This window comes from Electrona antarctica (assembly GCF_951216825.1).
Source record: "Electrona antarctica genome assembly, chromosome: 21".
Taxonomy (NCBI): Eukaryota; Metazoa; Chordata; class Actinopteri; order Myctophiformes; family Myctophidae; genus Electrona; species Electrona antarctica.
Window position 1 is genome coordinate 2510801 of NC_136802.1, and position 22582 is coordinate 2533382.

The 22582-nt window shown below is 41.2% G+C and overlaps 2 protein-coding genes across 2 annotated transcripts; one reads left to right on the plus strand and one right to left on the minus strand.

The window, feature by feature from the left end:
- Positions 1 to 241: 241 nt before the first annotated feature.
- polr2j (RNA polymerase II subunit J) lies at positions 242 to 9107 on the minus strand. The gene is made up of 3 exons (XM_079490773.1): positions 8797 to 9107; positions 5951 to 6059; positions 242 to 645 (listed from the first exon to the last, which is right to left on the minus strand). The coding sequence occupies exons 1-3, from the start codon at positions 8937 to 8939 to the stop codon at positions 544 to 546; spliced, it is 354 nt and encodes a 117-aa protein (XP_079346899.1). The 5' UTR covers positions 8940 to 9107; the 3' UTR covers positions 242 to 543.
- Positions 9108 to 9669: 562 nt separating this feature from the next.
- Positions 9670 to 18201, plus strand: ube2c (ubiquitin-conjugating enzyme E2C). Its single transcript, XM_079490942.1, has 7 exons — positions 9670 to 9776; positions 12842 to 12963; positions 13698 to 13725; positions 14643 to 14729; positions 15174 to 15378; positions 17186 to 17245; positions 18017 to 18201. The coding sequence occupies exons 2-7, from the start codon at positions 12860 to 12862 to the stop codon at positions 18052 to 18054; spliced, it is 522 nt and encodes a 173-aa protein (XP_079347068.1). The 5' UTR covers positions 9670 to 9776; positions 12842 to 12859; the 3' UTR covers positions 18055 to 18201.
- Positions 18202 to 22582: the final 4381 nt, after the last annotated feature.

A 22582-nucleotide genomic window follows, 5' to 3' on the forward strand; every position in this document is an offset into this window, starting at 1 on the left:
CCTTTCGCCAACCCCGCCTCGGGTATGGGCACTGATGACGCGGAGGAGGAAACACGCCGCCAGCACCCACAGCGTCCAAGCGGGAATCGAACCCAGGACATTTCAATGATTAATAATGGAGACAAACCAAATCATCACAGAAGTTGAGAACCACTATTAGATCAGCCATTTTCACCTAATGCTCAACTGTCATGACAGCACAAACTTATTTAAATAAAACTGATAAAAAAAGCCTTTTAAATGTGTTTTAAGACATTTTAATGTGTTTAAATGTCAAGCTATAAAAAAACAAAAACATCTGTTTTCAACAACAATAACTCAATATAAGACATGAATTAATCCTAACAACTGAAAAGTCAACCTCCATTCTGGTCAAAAAACAAACAAAACAGCTCAGTCATTTTTTTCCCAGTGAGCAGAGGGTCAAAACGTCCCCCATGGCCCATGTTGGCTCCACAGCAGCCAATGGCGAGGCGGCTTATTGGCTGGGACGGCAGCGGGCGGCCATGTTGGCTCCACAGCGGCCAATGGCGAGGCGGTTTACTACTCGATGCCTTCCTGCTTGTCCTTGATGGCCACTCTGAAGCGCTCCTCCAGCAGAGACAGCTCTGAGATCAGATCTGTGATGGCGTTGGTGAAGGCCTCCTAGTGGACACAACGAGACATAACAACAGCTCTGAGATCAGATCTGTGAACACCTCCTGTACACAACGAGACATAACAACACCTCTGAGATCAGATCACATAGTTACTGGTCCGGGGGACACATGTGGCCCCCACCATCACTTAATGCCGCCCCACAGGTTAATATCTGAATACTGACATAGGAACGGTCTGGTGAGACGTCGGAGGACACTAGGCAGGAGGCAAACCATAGTCCTAGAGACCTCTCTGGCCCCTTTTCCACCGGTTGGTTCCCAGTGGGAACCAGTTCAGTTCTTTTTGCTTTTTAGTCCATGAGCCAGAGCTCCAACATTGGAACGTTAATTATGAATTGAGTGGGAAAAACCATACCTATATTAGATTGTTATCAGCATGAAACTTCCCCAATTGAGTACTTACATGACGACAATGATTTATTGTATTACAAATTTTACATTTTTAAATATGCAAATGAAAATAATATGCAAAATAATAGAAAATATGAAAAAGCTACTACTGTGGAAGGGTATGTATTAATTTACTTGTATTGATCCTATAAACAATTGAATATAGGTCTAGTTTTTCCCACCAATTTTGGAGCTCTGGCTCATGGACTTAGAACCAGAAAGAACTGAACCGGTTCCCATTGGGAACCAACCGGTGGAAAGGGGGTCACAGTGCGTTGAGGGTTGAACGACTCTAAGAAGGTTGGAGACCACCTGATGACCTCTCTTCAGGTTGGAGACCACCTGATGACCTCTCTTCAGGTTGGAGACCACCTGATGACCTCTCTTCCAGGCCAAGGCTTCAACCATTAGAAATGGATTATAATTGCATCTTCTTTGATGTATTTACAAACTGTCTAATATATGTAGCTAAATGACTAGTATTAAAATGCTACTGTCTTTTTTTTTTTTACGTCCAATGTATTTCTATTTAGTTCATAAAGTTAAAATAACTATAACTAAATCCATTTAAAATTAAATAAAAAGGTTACTTTTCAGGATTACAATTCAAATATAGCAAAAATAGCAGATCTACAAGCTCTAAACAAATCATTCAAAGCTTTGTAGTTTGAAATGTAAAAGGCTGTCTCTAAATCCTAACTTGTGAAGAACCTCCCTCCTGCACTTCTAACACCCTGTGGTCTAGTAGGACACCTACTGGCTGACTTGAGGTACTGCATTAAGAGAAAATTGCAACGCATCTTCTGAAATGAAATGAAATGATTACTATATTTACCCAGGGTATCTGGGCTAAGCTCAAGAACTTGTTTCCAGCCAGGCCCTGCTCATAGAACATTTCATCGTAGTGGTTCAATCCCTTGTTCAAGGGCACTTGAACTGCTAAGCTGTCTGGTATTATTAGATTCATATAATTATAGCTATACTAACAGTAGCAGTTCTGGTGACTGATATTTCAGCTTGTAATGAATGTTAGACTCATTGTGGATTGTGGAAACACACAAGTGTATTTTAGGGGGGTGCTTTCCACCTGTGGGCTAATGAGAGAACATATTACTCCAGTTTTAGCTTTGGCACCCGGTTGTTTTTAGGATTGATTTTAAAATTATTTTACTTGTTTATAAAGCTCTCAGTGGTCTCGCACCTTCCTACGTCTATGACTGCCTGCCTAAATATGTCCCAAACCGCCCCCTCAGGTCCTCCACAGCTGGCCTGCTCGCTTTGCCTAAAAAATGGCAACTAAAAAACACTGTGAACTGAAGCAGCTTTCTGCTTCTAGGGGCCGACAGCGTGGAAGGAACTCCCACTAGACCAGGGGTGCCCAAAAGGTAGATCGCGATCTACCAGTAGATCACAAAGGCTGTGCAGGTAGATCACATTACATGCCCCTAAAGAGTATTTCATTTAAATATATTGAAGAAAAAAAACGATTAAAAAAAATAGGTACATATTTAAAATATTTTCAGCAATGGTATAATAATTGATTAATTGATCTTGCCGAGCTGGTCATTTTGAAAGTAGCTCTCAAGTCAAAAAGTGTGGGCACCCCTGCACTAGACCTTCGACAGGCAGCCTCGGTAGACCTTTTTAAAGCACAGCTCGAGACCTACTTATACACTCTTGCTTTTAGTTGATCTTTTAAATTCCTTGTTATTCATGTCCTCACTCCTCACTGTATTGCATTACTGCTATTATTTTAATGTTTTATGCCTTGCTGTTCTTTTCTTTTTTTCATCATTGCTCTTTTTTATTTGCCTTGCTCATATAATTCTGTTTCACTAAAGACGGAGTGCCTTGGATTCCTTTTTCTGCACCTTTGGGAATTAACCCATTCTGGGCGGGAACCCCTTTTGGTGTTTTGAGCATTGTTATACTTTAGCCATTGAAAAATAGCAGATCTACAAGCTAGGGATGCCGCCGATTAATCGATTTTCCGATTAATCATCGGAGTCTCCGAAATCGATTTTAATATTTCATAATCGAAAATCGATTAATCGATCGCTTGTTAAGTGCCTGCCAGACAGACAATCAGATGAAATGAAGGCAGTTGTAGAGTAGAGTGTAGACTAGTGAACTGAACGTTTTCTGTACTTTATACCAGCCCCTTATGAAACTACTTCTCCCCAAATACAAATGGATTTCATTTTCCATCCTGAATGGCAGTAACTAGCATATAATGAGAACTGAGAAGATCTCCACAAAGGTTTACTCATCAAAACTGATTATAAAACTGTAACCATCAAAGCATGCACTCAACATATAATGGTTATGTGACCATGGCATGTGCATAATATAAAATCTTAAAAGTTTTTGCCGCGCTACGAGCTTATAGGTCTGCTGTTTTTGAAAAATCACGAAAATGTGGCGCACATCTTTGAATATATATTCTTTCAGAGCGAACGTTTTTAACTCAAATATTTGCTTCTGGGGGGTTCCTGGAATAACATATTTCCAGATGGGGGTCGGCGGCCAAATACATATGATTTTTGGGGTCCTTGACATGAAATATTGAGCACCACTGATACAGAAACATGGGTTATTCTGAAAACTGTCAGGATTTAAAAGACATTTTTAAAATTTCAGCAGTATACGATCCCCAAAGAGCACCCATCTAAGAGCCACTAACTCCTGCAGCGCTTCCATTTCTCTAATCTTAAACTGCTCTGTAAAGCACTTTTTAGTTATAGTTCTTCTATTTATAGTGACTCATAGGAATAGACTATATGTGACAACCAGGTATAGTCTGGTGACCACCGGAGAGACGGGTGACAGCCGGAATGTAGACGGCACCCGGGTGAGCAGTATGGGTTAGCGCCCCAGCCTGTGTCCTCCTTGAGGAGGTGAGCGGTATGGGTTAGCGCCCCCATGAGGGGGAAGCCCAACAGCCCTCGGTGAGGCCTTTGGGAGGGCCATGCAAGCAGAACCACAGCACCATGACCCTGCGGAACCATTGCCCACCACTCCTGAATGAACTGTCTGGTGCTGGGACTCTGGTGCAACACACAGGTCCTCGCTCTACTCCTGGTGAGAGCAGGAGTGGACCTGGTGAGACGTAGGAGGGGCCCGGACAGGAGACAACCCACAGAGCCTAGTCCCTCCATGCGCCAGAAGTGTAGGTTTTTCCCTAGTGGGACTGATCGAGGGTAGCTACTGGGACATAAGTCGGGACTTGATCACTCCCGGCTGGGTCGCCTGAGTGACGGGTATGATGTTGAGAGACCCGAAACCCCGTTGACCTCAGGATACATCACTGAGGATACGTCCCAGGTGATGACCTCAGGATACATCACTGAGGATACGTCCCATGTGAAACCCCGTTGACCTCAGGATACATCACTGAGGATACGTCCCAGGTGAAACCCCGTTGACCTCAGGATACATCACTGAGGATACGTCCCAGGTGCATCCATGCAATGTTTGTTTTTTTAGTTTGAGCTGCACTTCATGTCATGAAAGGTGACATACAAATACAAGTTGTATTAATTGTTATTATAGACGGGTGGTGTGTTTCAGGTTGTTTTCTACCTATGTGGGCTATAGAGCGCAACAGTCCCGCCCCCTACCATGGACCAGGAAATGAATCCCAATGCATTTTTCCCATAGACATTTCAAAAAGTATTTATTTAAAGACGGTTACGCCGCGGACAAAGCCAACTCGAGTCGTGACAACTCATGACAACACAAACAATATTTTGGACCAAACAAATAATTACAAAGAAGAAAAATAACAAAAAAAGTGTTGTAACCTTCCGTTTTTTTCTTCTTTCTAATTATGTTTTCGGCCCCAAAAATTGTGTTTGTTGTCATGATTTGTCACGACTCGAGTTGGCTTTGTCCGCGGCGTAAACGTCTTTAAATAAATACTTTCTGAAATGTCTATGAGGAAAATGAACGGAGAATCATTTCCTGGTCCATGGTAGGGGTCGGGACTGCCCCCTTTCATGACGATGCCCAGGAAATAATTCCCCATCATTTTCCCCATAGACGTTTCAAAAAGTATTTATTTAAAGACGTTTACGCCGCGGACAAAGCCAACTCGGCTCGTGAGAAATCATGACAATAAACACAATGTTTTGGACCCATCAAATTATTACCCTGCCTTTTTTTTCTTCTAATTATTTGATCATCGATTTGTCACGAGCCGAGCTGGCTTTGTCCACGGCATAAACGTCCTTAAATAAATACTTTAAATAAATACATTCTATGGGGAAAATTAACGGGGAATTATTTTCCGAGCCTCTCGTCGGGGGCGGGACTGCGACTCTCTATAGTCGGGTGTAGTTTTAGGGGTGTAGTTTGGAGGGTGTATTTTGTACCTGTGGGCTGTAGTCGGGTGTAGTTTGGAGGGTGTATTCTGTACCTGTGGGCTGTAGTCAGGTGTAGTTTGGAGGGTGTATTCTGTACCTGTGGGCTGTAGTCAGGTGTAGTTTGGAGGGTGTATTTTGTACCTGTGGGCTGTAGTCGGGTGTAGTTTGGAGGGTGTATTCTGTACCTGTGGGCTGTAGTCAGGTGTAGTTTGGAGGGTGTATTCTGTACCTGTGGGCTGTAGTCAGGTGTAGTTTGGAGGGTGTATTCTGTACCTGTGGGCTGTAGTCAGGTGTAGTTTGGAGGGTGTATTCTGTACCTGTGGGCTGTAGTCAGGTGTAGTTTGGAGGGTGTATTCTGTACCTGTGGGCTGTAGTCAGGTGTAGTTTGGAGGGTGCATTCTGTACCTGTGGGCTGTAGTCAGGTGTAGTTTGGAGGGTGTATTCTGTACCTGTGGGCTGTAGTCAGGTGTAGTTTGGAGGGTGTATTTTGTACCTGTGGGCTGTAGTCGGGTGTAGTTTGGAGGGTGTATTCTGTACCTGTGGGCTGTAGTCGGGTGTAGTTTGGACCCTGATGACGATCTTGTGCTCCAGAGGATGGGGGACTTTGTACCCTGCAAACAGAACCTGGGGGTCCTTCAACAGCTGTCTGCAAGGGAGAGGGAGATGGAATATATACATTATATCAATTCAAAGCAGCTGTATTGGCATTGAGTAAACAGAACTATGTCACATTGCATCGACATGTTACATTGTATATATATAAAGCTTTTTTAATAGCACCAATCTTTTGCAGTAATTTTTGGTACAAATAGCAGCATATTTCCTCAAAAATATTGAAATGGTATATATATATATATATATATATCACTGTTTCCCAAACACTGAAAACAAACGAATTAATGTAAATAGTTTGTACGATTGGCTATTTTCACTCATTTTATATTTGGGAAACATCAAATGGATCTAGAGTGTAAAAAAAAGCTTGATTGATTGATTGAAATATTTATTAACAGTTTGCAGAATGGGTACATTTCAAACCAAAGCACAACTCAATACAGAGACTGTTACTGTGGACGACACACTGATGCAGCATTACACTGGTTTACAACACGGTCCACCATGTTCAATTCATCACAACATTTAGAGATGTACAAATATACACTTCTATATATATTTAAAAATCACACCTGTGTGAAGTGAGGGGCGCTCTTATGATCGTACATCATCATGCATCATCTCATACTGGCCAATCAGAATGCCTGTTGCATGTTGCCACACGTTTACATCATATTTGGCAGACATTTGACCTAATTTCTCCTTTCATTGTCGATGGCAAATATGAGACGTGTGTGGACAAGATCACGTAAATGTTCCCTTCATTCGATTGTCAATGGCATTTAATGTTTGTGTTGCGGACATTTTGTGGGAACAAAAGCTGTTTTTTGAGGGGCTAGCGCCCCTCAAAAAACAGGAAATCATGTAAGGAGGTAAAAAGGGAAAAGAAACATATACACTAGTAAGGGGGAAAGGGGGTGGGGAGGGGATTCAGATTTTACGGGGTCCAGTTTTGAATTGCAGCCGTCCGTAGGTGCCCTTTTAGAGCGGTTTTGAAGGAGTCAAGGGATTCGCAAGTCTTAATGACTGTCGGTAGGGCGTTCCACATTTTGGTGGCATAGGAGCTAAATTAATTTAGTCCTTTGTTCTGGGTTGCATGTGGTTTGTTGAACTCCCTCTGGTGTTGTGGGTGTGGACTTTGTTGACATTAAGGAAGTATTTAGGTACGTGGCCCGTGGGTAACCACTAACCAGACCCATTGCAAGATGCTGTACTGTCGTCAACCCTAAGCCATTCCAGCCTGTCAACAGGGGGCAGGGGTGAGGTGGACCTGAGGGTTCTTCAACAGGGGGCAGGGGTGAGGTGGACCTGAGGGTTCTTCAACAGGGGGCAGGGGTGAGGTGGACCTGAGGGTTCTTCAACAGGGGGCAGGGGTGAGGTGGACCTGAGGGTTCTTCAATTGTTATGTATGTTATAAATGGTGCATTTATATAGAGCGTCGCAGTCCCGCCTCCTACCCTGGACCAGGAAATGAAACCCAATGCATTATTCTCATAGACATTTCTTAAAGTATTTATTTAAAGACGGTTACGCCGCGGACAAAGCCAACTCGAGTCGTGACAACTCATGACAACACAAACAATATTTTGGACCAAACAAATAATTACAAAGAAGACAAACAACAAAAAAAGTGTTGTAACCTGCCGTTTTTTTCTTCTTTCTAATTATTTGTTTGGTCCAAAATATTGTTTGTGTTGTCATGAGTTGTCACGACTCCAGTTGGCTTTGTCCGCGGCGTAACCGTCTTTAAATAAATACTTTACGAAATGTCTATGAGAATAATGCATTGGATTTCATTTCTTGGTCCAGGGTAGGAGGCGGGACTGCGACGCTCTATAGCACCTTTATCCACATAGCTTTACAATGTACACAATGTGCACAATCTGTGTTTCCCAGGGTGTGATCTATCTTCTTTATTTAAAGTAAACAGACATATTCATAAAATAATAATCTTAACATCTTACTTAAAGCAGATCATGAAAGATCATGAGATCATTGATGAGATCATCTCTTCATAAGATCTTTAACATCTAAGGATGTTTCCCAGAGTGTGATCTGTAATAATAATAATAATACAGACCCACAGATCTTAAATCGGAGTATTTCCTGTATACTATTTAAATAGTTCTGAGAATGCTGCCATTTGTCCCAAAGTGACTGCAAATAATTGCTGCTATTTGTTTCAAAAAAGCTTTATACCTTGTATAACATGTACATAACGATGCAATGTGACATAGCTCTGTTTACACAATACTGAACCTCCTCCAACTGTATATACTTTACACATTTTCAACTGTTTTTATTGTATTGTGACACTTGCTTTGGCAATGTAAACGTTTGTTTTCTCATGCCAATAAAGCTCCTTTGAATTAAATTGAATAATAAATAAAAGTACTGTCTAATAATGTTCCCCAGAGTGTGGTCTTCAAAATTAATATTAATAATAATATATTAATATTAATAATATAACTTACTGTCTAATGATGTTCCCCAGGGTATGATCTTCTTTATTCAGAGTAAACAGACATATTAATAATAATATTATTAATATTATTTAATATAATATAACTTACTGTCTAATGATGTTCCCCAGGGTATGATCTTCTTTATTCAGAGTAAACAGACATATTAATAATAATAATATTAATATTATTTAATATAATATAACTTACTGTCTGATAATGTTCCCCAGGGTATGATCTTCTTTATTCAGAGTAAACAGACATATTAATAATATTATTAATATTATTTAATATAATATAACTTACTGTCTGATAATGTTCCCCAGGGTATGATCTTCTTTATTCAGAGTAAACAAACAGGCATTTGGAACCTTGGTGTCTTTAGTGATGGTGATTTTCTTCTCTCCCTCAAACAGCAGGAACGACTCGAAGGCTGGCGGGGCGTTCATTGTATTAACTTATTATAGACCTCCAAACAACAAACTAGTCTATGTATTAATATCTACGATATAAAGTAATATATTGTGTTCTCATGTGGTCGTTGTTGTTCTCTGTTAGCCGTTAGCTGCTAACCAGGAGGAGGAGAGACGAGACGATAGCTTCCGGCGCACAGCCCGTGACGTCACCAGGCTTTGCGTAAAAAAGAATAAAGGATTAAAAAAAGAGATTATAAAACAATTTTCTCCCTGGAAATAAAAACGTCTGGGTTTCAGAGGCTATAAAACTATTGACTTTTGTCTTTATTGCTAAATTAAAGTATATACAAGTATGTTGTCATCCTAAACCTTAGTTAATGTTTTCTGTTAGTAATTCCCCCTGGGCTCTGATTCTGTATTGTTGCATTAATAACTTTGTTGTTTGTGTCTATGACTGTTATGAAGATTTGTTAAAAATAATGATAATAAAACTAAATAATATTTATTTAATATATTATTATAAATTGTATATATGCTGTATATGCTATATATGTATGTATTGGATGAATTGGAATACATCTCGTCATATTTACAGATTGTATTCATTTAACTTTTTAAGACTTTTTAATTAATATTATTTAATTTTGTTCGTCTCTCATTTTTGTATAACGTCACTTCCTGGTTGGTCAACAAGGCGTCGAGCCAATCGGAGCCGCGTTGCTTTTTTGTTTTGTAGTCCTGCGCGCCCATTGGCCGCGTCCGCCCGGAGGGAGTCGGAGATTGGTCGATTTAAACCGGGGGGCGGGGTTACACCCTCCGTTTGAAATCGTCGTCTTGTGTTTGAAGAGCCACAGAAACTTCCTGCTCCGCGTGAGTCTCTCATTATCAACGTTTAATCGACATTATCGTCAATTACGTCTTTAATTTACGTCGTGCTTCGTCCGATCTTCTGTCTTATATCCGTATATTAGTTTTTTTATTGTTTGAATGACGTTTGTTTGGCCAGATGTTGAAGTGTTGTTGCTAATGCTAACCGTAGCTGCTAACTGAAACCCAAACACAGCATTTATTTATGTCGCTAGAACAGTGGCTCCTAAACCCTTTCATGTCAAGGACCCCCAGATTGACACTAATTAGCCCCGCGGACCCCCGTTTGAAGAGATGATGCCAGGGACCCCCATAAGAGAAGATGTTTATGACTAGCAGTGATTCTCAACCTGTTTGACATGTATTAGTCTAGGACCCCCATTTAATGGCATTTGGGATCCTATATTGTAAAATCAATGTTAATTTAACTCTGAGTGTACAAATTTGTACACTCTCAGAGTTAAAGACCCATAAGGGTCCATTTGGTTCCAAACTATCATTTAGCTGGGACCTGAAGGACCCCTGGGGGGGGGCAGATCTACAAGTTAAAAACGGGTGACGACGCTACGTCTTGTGAGCTTGTAGATCGGATCTTTAGAATAGCCTAAGATTTTAAGGAGAGAAAAAAAAGTGGTTCATGTTTTGTATTTTAATAACCTAAATCTAAACCTAAAGTTGTAGCTGCTAAAATAAACACAACATTATAAAATAAAAACGCAATACAATGCACACTGTTATTAAATCTGATCTTTAGGATCTTATTTAATCAGATGTTGATCTTCAGGACCTAATGCGACTGTCCACCCTCTTATTAATCTGATCTTTAAGACCTACTGTCAACACTGTTATTAAATCTGATCTTTAGGACCTACTGTCCAAACTCTTATTTAATCAGATGTTGATCTTCAGGACCTAATGTGACTGTCCACCCTCTTATTAATCTGATCTTTAAGACCTACTGTCAACACTGTTATTAATCTGATCTTTAAGACCTACTGTCAACACTGTTATTAATCTGATCTTTAAGACCTACTGTCAACACTGTTATTAATCTGATCTTTAAGACCTACTGTCAACACTGTTATTAATCTGATCTTTAAGACCTACTGTCAACACTGTTATTAATCTGATCTTTAAGACCTACTGTCAACACTGTTATTAATCTGATCTTTAAGACCTACTGTCAACACTGTTATTAATCTGATCTTTAAGACCTACTGTCAACACTGTTATTAATCTGATCTTTAAGACCTACTGTCAACACTGTTATTAATCTGATCTTTAAGACCTACTGTCCACCCTCTTATTAATCTGATCTTTAAGACCTACTGTCAACACTGTTATTAATCTGATCTTTAAGACCTACTGTCAACACTGTTATTAATCTGATCTTTAAGACCTACTGTCAACACTGTTATTTCCAAGTGATCAGATTTGTACGGTCAGACATCGCCGAAAATAGCTGATTTAAAAGCTCATGTTGTGAGTTCCCTGTCGGTCCATTTGGTTCCATCTGTACACTCAGAGTTGCAATACAGACCTATAAGGGTCCATTTGGTTCCATCTGTACACTCTCAGAGTTGCAATACAGACCTATAAGGGTCCATTTGGTTCCATCTGTACACTCTCAGAGTTGCAATACAGACCTATAGGGTCCATTTGGTTCCATCTGTACACTCTCAGAGTTGCAATACAGACTCTTAAGGGTCCATTTGGTTCCATCTGTACACTCAGAGTTGCAATACAGACCCATAAGGGTCCATTTGGTTCCATCTGTACTCTCAGAGTTGCAATACAGACCCATAAGGGTCCATTTGGTTCCATCTGTACACTCAGAGTTGCAATACAGACCTATAAGGGTCCATTTGGTTCCATCTGTACACTCAGAGTTGCAATACAGACCTATAAGGGTCCATTTGGTTCCATCTGTACACTCTCAGAGTTGCAATACAGACCCATAAGGGTCCATTTGGTTCCATCTGTACACTCAGAGTTGCAATACAGACCCATAAGGGTCCATTTGGTTCCATCTGTACACTCTCAGAGTTGCAATACAGACCCATAAGGGTCCATTTGGTTCCATCTGTACACTCTCAGAGTTGCAATACAGACCCATAAGGGTCCATTTGGTTCCATCTGTACTCTCAGAGTTGCAATACAGACCCATAAGGGTCCATTTGGTTCCATCTGTACACTCTCAGAGTTGCAATACAGACCCATAAGGGTCCATTTGGTTCCATCTGTACACTCTCAGAGTTGCAATACAGACCTATAAGGGTCCATTTGGTTCCATCTGTACACTCTCAGAGTTGCAATACAGACCTATAAGGGTCCATTTGGTTCCATCTGTACACTCTCAGAGTTGCAATACAGACCTATAAGGGTCCATTTGGTTCCATCTGTACTCTCAGAGTTGCAATACAGACCTATAAGGGTCCATTTGGAAATCGGAACCTCCTCAAGGAACCCTGAGGGGTCGGGAGTGGCTTATTGTCGGTATTGCGCCACGCCTACCATCAGCTCCCAGTACTTCCTGCACGACTTGCCACACCCAAGCCGTGGCTACTCATACACTGAGTTGGCGTCTCAGTCAGAACATGGACCCGGCTGCATTAATAATAATAATTGTAACGAAGGCTTTCACCTTGAGCTCCATATATGGAGAAATCTAGTGCTGACATCAGGTCAATGTAAGAAAGTCCCCATATATGGGTATAAAAGAGTGGCATCGTCATTGTGACACGCATCCAGTTGACTGGCATCGTCACCGTGACAAACACCCAGTCGAACCCTATATAAAGAGAGATTTAGGAAGGTAGCTACAGAATTTGCTACGTACACTCCTCGCGAGAGACTCCCATCGCCTTATGTAAGAGACAATTTGGCAATAACAATAGTTCTTCTGTTAGTCAATGTCTCCACTGTAGGCCTATAGCCATTTTTATGTTCATAAAATCAAAGCTTCATAAAATCAAAATAATGATATCTCCACAGTTGTATCAACTACAAAGATGGCGCCTCAGAACATGGACCCAGCGGCATTAATAATAATAATAATGTCTCCACAGTGTATAGAAACTACAAAGATGGCGTCTCAGAACATGGACCCAGCCGCAGCCTCGTCCAACCAGCAGTCCCTGAAGGGCAGCGAGTCCAGCGGCAGCTCCGCCAAGGGCTCGGTCACCAAGAGGTAACCACGGCAACCATACTGTCACCATAGTAACAATACTGTCGCCCTGCTAGTGACCATGTTAAACCATGCGGCGGTTCTGCAACGCAGTGGAATGGTAACTGTTGTGTGACCTCATTTCGGAGCTACAGAATGAGTGTTAGGGACTGTATGGGGTTTATTTGAAATCTGAACATTTGTGTACATGTTTGCTTTGTAAATGTAGCAGCCGCTGTCATGATTATCCCATTTAAAAATGTCTTCTAAATGACACTTTTCTGAAATACCTATGTTTCTATATCAGTGGTTCTCAATATTTCATGTCAAGGACCCCAAAAATGTTGTTTAATTTGCCACTGACCCCCATCTGAAAATATGTTGTTCCAGGGACCTCCCCAGAAGCAAAGATTTGAGTTAAAAACGTTCGCTCTGAAAGAATATATATTCAAAGATTTGCACGACATTTTCACGATTTTTCAAAAATAGCAGACCTACAAGCTATGAGCTTGTAGATCTGCTATTTTTCAACAGCTAAAGCATAACATAATGCTTTAAAACACCAAAAGGGGTTCCCGTTTTGAATGGGTTATGACAGTCAAGTCATGTTTCAGGGCTAAGTCAGAGGTGTGTATATATAATAGTTAGTGGTGTGCATGGTGTCAACTCTGGTTAGTTGAAAACACTAAACCTGTAGCTGAACACACAACTAAAATAAAAACCCTAACCTTCATCTGTGCTCCTCTTCCTCTCTGCAGACTGCAGCAGGAGCTGATGACATTGATGGTAAGACACGCACACACACACACACACACACACACACACACACGCTACAACCACTGCTATAACATAAAATGGTAAATGGAGCATTTATATAGCGCTTTTATCCAAAGCGCTTTAACCCGTTTAGGCCTGACTTCGAAATTAAAAAAAGTATTTTTTTTTTATTTTCTCTATCAGTGGTTCTCAATATTTCATGTCAAGGACCCCAACAATTTTATGTAATAGGCCACCAGTAATAGGCCACCAGAAGCAAAGATTTGAGTTAAAAACGTTCGCTCTGAAAGAATATATTCAAACATTTGGGCCACATTTTCACGATTTTTCAAAAATAGCAGACCTACAAGCTCTTGAGCTTGTAGGTCTGCTATTTTTCAATAGCTAAATTATAACGTGTTTAAAACACCAAAAGGGGTTCCCACCCAAAACGGTTCCCATCCATATCCATTAGGTGTTAAAGGGCTGTATATTATCGTCATAGTGTTTGTTCAGTAACAGGAATCTGGGTCTCTCCAGAGTAATGTAGTAAGAGAGTGGTGACACGCTTTGATCTCGCCGCAAAGCGGGTACCTATGGGTGATAGTTCCAAACATTGCTCCTATGGCTGGAACTATTCCATTGAGATAGAATGAGCACTTCCGCATTCCATTGTTACAATGAGAGTCAACGGGAGTGTCATTACTCTCTTTTATACTACTCTGGGTCTCTCCAGCAACACATTTGTCAGGATTCCAATTTCATCCAATCAGTATTCAGTAGAGAACCCTACAGAGATAACTATTTATTTGACACGGCTGTGACAGTTTTGTCACACAGCGTTCTGCCACTGAACGACGTAGAAAGTGTTTCTTACGTATGATTGTTGCTGAATTGTATTGTTTGTGTTTGTATTCATGTTGCTTTTTTTATCCGTTGTGTTTCAGATGTCAGGAGATAAGGGCATCTCTGCGTTTCCAGAGTCCGAAAACTTGTTTAAATGGATCGGAACCATCGATGGAGCTGTAGGAACCGTACGTAACTATTTAACCTCACCTAACATTGTAGTAATTGCGACCGCAGGTCTCGGTTAACTATGGAATCTAGCATTTCCCGTCAGTGTGTGGGTTGGTTGGTCACCCTAGGCAAGCCCCCAGGCTGATGTCACATCGGCCCCATATATAGTGCCCAGGTCATCGTGACATCACGTGACGTCGTCAGCGATGCATATATATATATATATATATATATATAGTTAAATGCGACCTGCTGTCGCAGTTAAGCCCATATATGGATATCCCTGATGTCATCAATATTGGCCAGCAACTCTACATCTGACCTCAAACCCTTAGATTTCCATATTTGGAGCTGACCCCCTCAAGGACCACTGGTGGTCCCCGGGACCACTGGTTGAGATCCAGTGAATAAAATGAATCAGTCAGTGATGTATGTATGCATGCTGTGTGTTTTTTTTTCAGGTATTCGAGGGGTTTCGCTACAAGCTGTCGTTGGAGTTTCCCAGCGGCTATCCGTACAAGGCGCCGCGGGTCAAGTTCATCACGCCCTGCTTCCATCCCAACGTGGACGACCAAGGCTTCATCTGTCTGGACATCCTCAAGGACAAGTGGTCAGCGCTGTACGACGTCCGGTCCATTCTGCTGAGCATACAGAGTCTACTGGGAGGTAAATACTATAGTAATACTGCTTACTGGGAGGTAAATACTATAGTAATACTGCTTACTGGGAGGTAAATACTATAGTAATACTGCTTACTGGGAGGTAAATACTATAGTAATACTGCTTACTGGGAGGTAAATACTATAGTAATACTGCTTACTGGGAGGTAAATACTATAGTAATACTGCTTACTGGGAGGTAAATACTATAGTAATACTGCTTACTGGGAGGTAAATACTATAGTAATACTGCTTACTGGGAGGTAAATACTATAGTAATACTGCTTACTGGGAGGTAAATACTATAGTAATACTGCTTACTGGGAGGTAAATACTACAGTACTGCCATACAGAGTCTACTTAGACGAAAACAACCACGAAAGTCTCCTTTTACCACTTTCCTCGCCACAACAAAGCTGCTGATCTCCCAAATCTGGCTGTGAAAGGCCGTCTGCCCCACACGGAATACTATTGCCATTGTATTTCATTGTGTCAACTAAATCCTCATTGATTGCAAACTAGATTCAACATTCTCAACCCTGCACACATTCTAAATATGCCCCCGAAATATTGTACTGAGCAAATGGACTGTTACCACCTTCAATAATAATGATGATAGTCTTTATTGTCTCCACATCATATATTTTCTTTGTCATGGACACTACTACAAAACATTAATAATTCTACTTGTGTTGGAAGCATTAAGACTATTTTAACCCTCAATGGCTTCCTTTCTGAAAAATAACGTCATTGTAAAAAGATTCACGTGTTTAGATATTCTATTTACAATGAGCTGCGGACGGGAGCTGGTGCCACTTGGACCCGGACGTAACGTAGGACTACAAAATGACGTCGGATTAAATACTGAATAGAGCGTCGCAATCCCGCCCCCTTTCATGACGACAAGCGGCCCGAAAGAGAATTTCTGAGGAAGGGCTGCGGCCTGAAATGTTGCCACTTCAGTAAAGATCTCACTGGGAGCATAAAATGGTGTGCGGACTTTTTCCATTTCTTCATTTGTGGCTTTATTTTGATCCAGCACCCAGCCTATATAGGTATATAGATGTACGTGTTCTTTGTGGCTGTATCCTCTACTCCTCTATTACTTTACCATACATTTTTCCCATAGACGTTTCATATTAAAGTATTTATTTAAAGACCTGTAAGCCTCAGACCAAGACAACTCGGCTGCTGACAACTTCTGACCAAAAAAAACACTGAAAACTTCAAATTCTTATAAACAAAATCCTAAACTAAACTTAACCTAAACCTTCTACCCTGAGCCATCCCAAACTTAACCCTGCCTTCTACCCTGAGCCATCCTAAACTTAACCCTGCCTTCTACCCTGAGCCATCCTAAACTTAACCCTGCCTTCTACCCTGAGCCATCCCAAACTTAACCCTGCCTTCTACCCTGAGCCATCCTAAACTTAACCCTGCCTTCTACCCTGAGCCATCCTAAACTTAACCCTGCCTTCTACCCTGAGCCATCCTAAACTTAACCCTGCCTTCTACCCTGAGCCATCCCAAACTTAACCCTGCCTTCTACCCTGAGCCATCCTAAACTTAACCCTGCCTTCTACCCTGAGCCATCCTAAACTTAACCCTGCCTTCTACCCTGAGCCATCCTAAACTTAACCCTGCCTTCTACCCTGAGCCATCCTAAACTTAACCCTGCCTTCTACCCTGAGACATCCTAAACTTAACCCTTCCTTCTACCCTGAGCCATCCCAAACTAGCAAAGTGTGTTGGAACACATTTGTACAGTAACATTGTTGAATGAATGAATTTTATTTAATTTTGTTTTGTTTCAGAACCAAACAACGACAGTCCTCTGAACACCGCTGCTGCTGAGTTGTGGGACAACCAGGAAGGTAAACATCAACACATTATCTGTATATTTAAATGTGTGTCGGGTACAGGCTTTAGTTCCGACATACTATTGGTCCGACTGTCATTAGACCGACACCCTACCCAAAACCCTAACATAACCACAAGCATGGCGCAATGCATGTCGGACCAACGCATTATCAGGAGTGATGCGTTGTGAGCTTGTAGATATGCTATTTTCAGCATGCAACCAAGTGTAAAAGGACTTATACTGGATCTCTTGTCCACTAGTCCCTTCCTAACATTTTAGTCTAGTTTTTATTTGTTGACGAAATTGTATGTACACTATATTTAGTCATCATAGCTTAGTTTCCATTTAGTTTTAGTCCGTGAAAAAAGGTTAGTCGACGAACATTTTTCATCATAGTTTTAGTTTGACAAAATAAACACTGGTGACTGACTATAGTTTTGTTTGTTTTCTTGTATGTTTCAGCGCATAAACCTCATCTTGTGTTTCTCCTCATGTTTCAGAGCAGCATTTATAATGTCTTGTGTTTCTCCTCATGTTTCAGAGCAGCATTTATAATGTCTTGTGTTTCTCCTCGTGTTTCAGAGTAGCATTTATAATGTCTTGTGTTTCTCCTCATGTTTCAGAGCAGCATTTATAATGTCTTGTGTTTCTCCTCATGTTTCAGAGCAGCATTTATAATGTCTTGTGTTTCTCCTCATGTTTCAGAGCAGCATTTATAATGTCTTGTGTTTCTCCTCATGTTTCAGAGCAGCATTTATAATGTCTTGTGTTTCTTATGTTTCAGCGTATAAAGCCCACCTCCGCTCCACCTATAAAGACTGAAGCACTGCTGTTCCTCCGATCACAACCTTCTGTTTTTCCTTGTTTTTAATTTTCTCTCTCTCTCTGTGTTCGTCTAAACCCTCAGTTTGTATCATATTTTTATGTTTGTGTGAATAAATAATAAAGTTGATAATTGTTAAAAAGGATTATCTGTTTGTTTTCACGTTCAGTTATTTATGTATATGGAATACATGTCCTGGAGCTAAATTATGGAGAGTTGGTAACCAAATGGACCCGTAATAGATCTTTAAATGCAATGCCATGCATAAGATCTGGTCATCCCAGCTTAGTAAGATGTTAAAAGTAAAAATATGTAGGACGACCGTTGAGCCGATTCTACTCTATGGCTCCGAGACATGGACACTTTCAAAGAAACGAGAATCGGTTGGATGGCACTTACACCCGCCTTCTAATGAGAGCGCAAAATCTGTAATATACGGCAACCTTCCCCGTGTTTCTTCACTAGTCCACCCATCGACTAATCTAATATACGGCAACCTTCCCCGTGTTTCTTCACTAGTCCACCCAACGACTAATCTAATGTACGGCAACCTTCCCCGTGTTTCTTCACTAGTCCACCCATCGACTAATCTAATATACGGGCAACCTTCCCTGTGTTTCTTCACTAGTCCACCCATCGACTAATCTAATATACGGCAACCTTCCCCGTGTTTCTTCACTAGTCCACCCATCGACTAATCTAATATACGGCAACCTTCCCTGTGTTTCTTCACTAGTCCACCCATCGACTAATCTAATATACGGCAACCTTCCCTGTGTTTCTTCACTAGTCCACCCATCGACTAATCTAATATACGGCAACCTTCCCTGTGTTTCTTCACTAGTCCACCCATCGACTAATCTAATATACGGCAACCTTCCCTGTGTTTCTTCACTAGTCCACCCATCGACTAATCTAATATACGGCAACCTTCCCTGTGTTTCTTCACTAGTCCACCCATCGACTAATCTAATATACGGCAACCTTCCCTGTGTTTCTTCACTAGTCTGATCCAGAAGAACACAGTTTTGCCGGCCACTGCTACAGAGCTGACAATGAGGTTATATCTTCCCTTCTCTGGAGTCCTGCCTCAGGGCGGACCAGAGGTAGAAAACTGTCGTTCCCTGATCGCTAGGGACACATGATGTCAAAATGATGATGAGATCTTTAAATTATTGTTAAACAAATGCATTACTTGATTGTCTACACATTTGGTGAGAATGTAGAAGAGATTTTATTTTGATCAACGTTTGCCTGTTATCTCCTAATGGTACCAACATCAATACAGCATGGATGGAATTGTGGAGAAAATCTAATCCAAGTCAACAACAAACTATTGGTAAGATTTATGTCTGCGGTGATGAATGTCATCAGATGGTGTTCCGTGGCTCAAATGCAGAATAAATAATAGGCCTTGATATGAAAAATAAATGTTGAAACCCACTGGTATGCATGGATTAAAATTCAAACCCAGTAGTTGGTTAGGTTTAGTTTACAGGATTCAGACCCAGTATAGAGTTAGTTAGGGTTAGTTTACAGGATTCAGACCCAGTATAGAGTTAGTTAGGGTTAGTTTACAGGATTCAGACCCAGTATAGAGTTAGTTAGGGTTAGTTTACAGGATTCAGACCCAGTATAGAGTTAGTTAGGGTTAGTTTACAGGATTCAGACCCAGTATAGAGTTAGTTAGGGTTAGTTTACAGGATTCAGACCCAGTATAGAGTTAGTTAGGGTTAGTTTACAGGATTCAGACCCAGTATAGAGTTAGTTAGGGTTAGTTTACAGGATTCAGACCCAGTATAGAGTTAGTTAGGGTTAGTTTACAGGATTCAGACCCAGTATAGAGTTAGTTAGGGTTAGTTTACAGGATTCAGACCCAGTATAGAGTTAGTTAGGGTTAGTTTACAGGATTCAGACCCAGTATAGAGTTAGTTAGGGTTAGTTTACAGGATTCAAACCCAGTATAGAGTTAGTTAGGGTAGTTTACAGGATTCAAACCCAGTATAGAGTTAGTTAGGGTTAGTTTACAGGATTCAAACCCAGTATAGAGTTAGTTAGGGTTAGTTTACAGGATTCAGACCCAGTATAGAGTTAGTTAGGGTTAGTTTACAGGATTCAAACCCAGTATAGTTAGTTAGGGTTAGTTTACAGGATTCAAACCCAGTATATAGTTAGGGTTAGTTTACAGGATTCAAACCCAGTATAGAGTGAGTTAGGGTTAGTTTACAGGATTCATACCCAGTATAGTTAGTTAGGGTTAGTTGACAGGATTCAAACCCAGTATATAGTTAGGGTTAGTTTACAGGATTCAAACCCAGTATAGAGTGAGTTAGGGTTAGTTTACAGGATTCAAACCCAGTATAGAGTTAGTTGGGGTTAGTTTACAGGATTCAAACCCAGTATAGAGTGAGTTAGGGTTAGTTTACAGGCTTCAAACCCAGTATAGAGTTAGTTAGGGTTAGTTGACAGGATTCAAACCCAGTATATAGTTAGGGTTAGTTTACAGGATTCAAACCCAGTATAGAGTTAGTTAGGGTTAGTTTACAGGATTCAAACCCAGTATAGAGTTAGTTAGGGTTAGTTTACAGGATTCAAACCCAGTATAGAGTTAGTTAGGGTTAGTTTACAGGATTCAAACCCAGTATAGAGTTAGTTAGGGTTAGTTTACAGGATTCAAACCCAGTATAGAGTTAGTTAGGGTTAGTTTACAGGATTCAAACCCAGTATAGAGTTAGTTAGGGTTAGTTTACAGTTGAGCTACAAGAGAAATCGCACCTGGGAAGGAAGGTGGATTCCTTCCATTTGAGCTTCATGCAGTACCTCTCGGAAACCACTAGGTGTCACACTTGACCACGTTTGAAATGTGTCAGAGCAGGGCAAGACAGTATCTCTGCAGCGTCTCGAGCATGAAATGAAATGAAATGATTACTATATTTACCCAGGGTATCTGGGCTAAGCTCAAGAACTTGTTTCCAGCCAGGCCCTGCTCATAGAACACATTTCATCGTAGTGGTTCAATGCCTTGTTCAAGGGCACTTCAGCAGTGGTAATTTTAACGTGTCGGACCGCTGATTCGAACGGGCGACCTTCCGGTATCAAGACCGATCCGCTATCCGTTCGGCCACCGCTGCCACTGGGAGACTAAACGGTTTTTAGTAGTTCATTGTATTAATTAATGTAGATGTTAGAGTTGAACCTTAAGGTCTTAAATTCAGTAATTCTCTCTACAACCTTGATAGTGAATATAATGCTAAATTATTTATTTAAATTATTTTTAACCAATCCATATGGTAGTGAATATAATAGTAATTTAACCAATCCATATATGGTAGGCCTAGGCTACTGAGTGCTACCCAGTGTGAATTATCTAATGTAATCCTGGGCTTCACACTCCCTCTGCCAACCTGGGGAGAGCAGCGGACTGACCTCATGCTTCCTTCTATGCATGAGGAGTCCAAGCTGCTTCTTTTCACCTGACAGGGGGGAGTTTCCCTGGTTGCACGTAGCGTGTGGAAGGAGCACCGACCAATCCCTTGACTCCTTCAAAACCACTTTCAAATTAGCACCTATACGGACGGCTGCAATAGAGGGTATGCGCGTGACATCATCATCAAACCCGGAAGTTATGCAGGAATGCCTAATGAGTGGCAAAAAACGACTTTCTGGCCTTGACAGCCCCTACATCCAAACAGAAAACTCCTATCTGATTGCATTAAACAATGTTAAACAATGTTAAACTCACTTTGCCTGTTGCTTTGCCACTCGATGTACCACTCGATGTGCCATTCACTTTAAGCATGTGCACACTCTCTATTCCAAACTGGCCCCCGTAGCCTCAATAAAGTCTGAGTACCCCCCCCCTGAATTCTGATGGTTCACCATCAGAACATCATACAGTATGTCCTTTATGGTCCTTTATTATCTTTTTTTGTCTTGTAGCAGCGGATAAAAAATAGCAGAGATTCATTTTTCATTCATTAAAGTTTTGTTTATTCTCTAAATTACACTGAGTAATCAAACTCATTTTCAGTGTCGTCGAGAAATACAATATCATATAGAAAAATCACACCCGTGTGAGGTGAGTGGTGCAACTCCGTGGGGGGGGGGGGGGGGGGGGGGGGATTCCAGACCCACAGGAACGCACCCAGGGTGCCGGCCCGTGTCCGAAACGGTTGAGAAATGACAGTTACCGTGTGGGGGTCCCTCATGTAGCCTACCCTATACTGTACTGTAGGCTACTGTACTGTCACTGTACTGTACTGGCACACCCGAAATCACCATATATACAGTTAATATGTGCGTGTGTGTACGTGTGTGTGTTAGGTTGCGCACAGGTGGTGAAAACCAACCATGCTGTTTTCGTGCTCAGACGCACCCAGCCACCCAGCCACACACATAGCTCCGTAAGGGAGTGGTTGCACCACTCAAAAACATCACAATACATCAGAAGATCAGGAAAAGGAAAACAAAATATATACATGTGAATTACATACAGTAGGTTTACAAATAGAAGCTAAGACACATTTC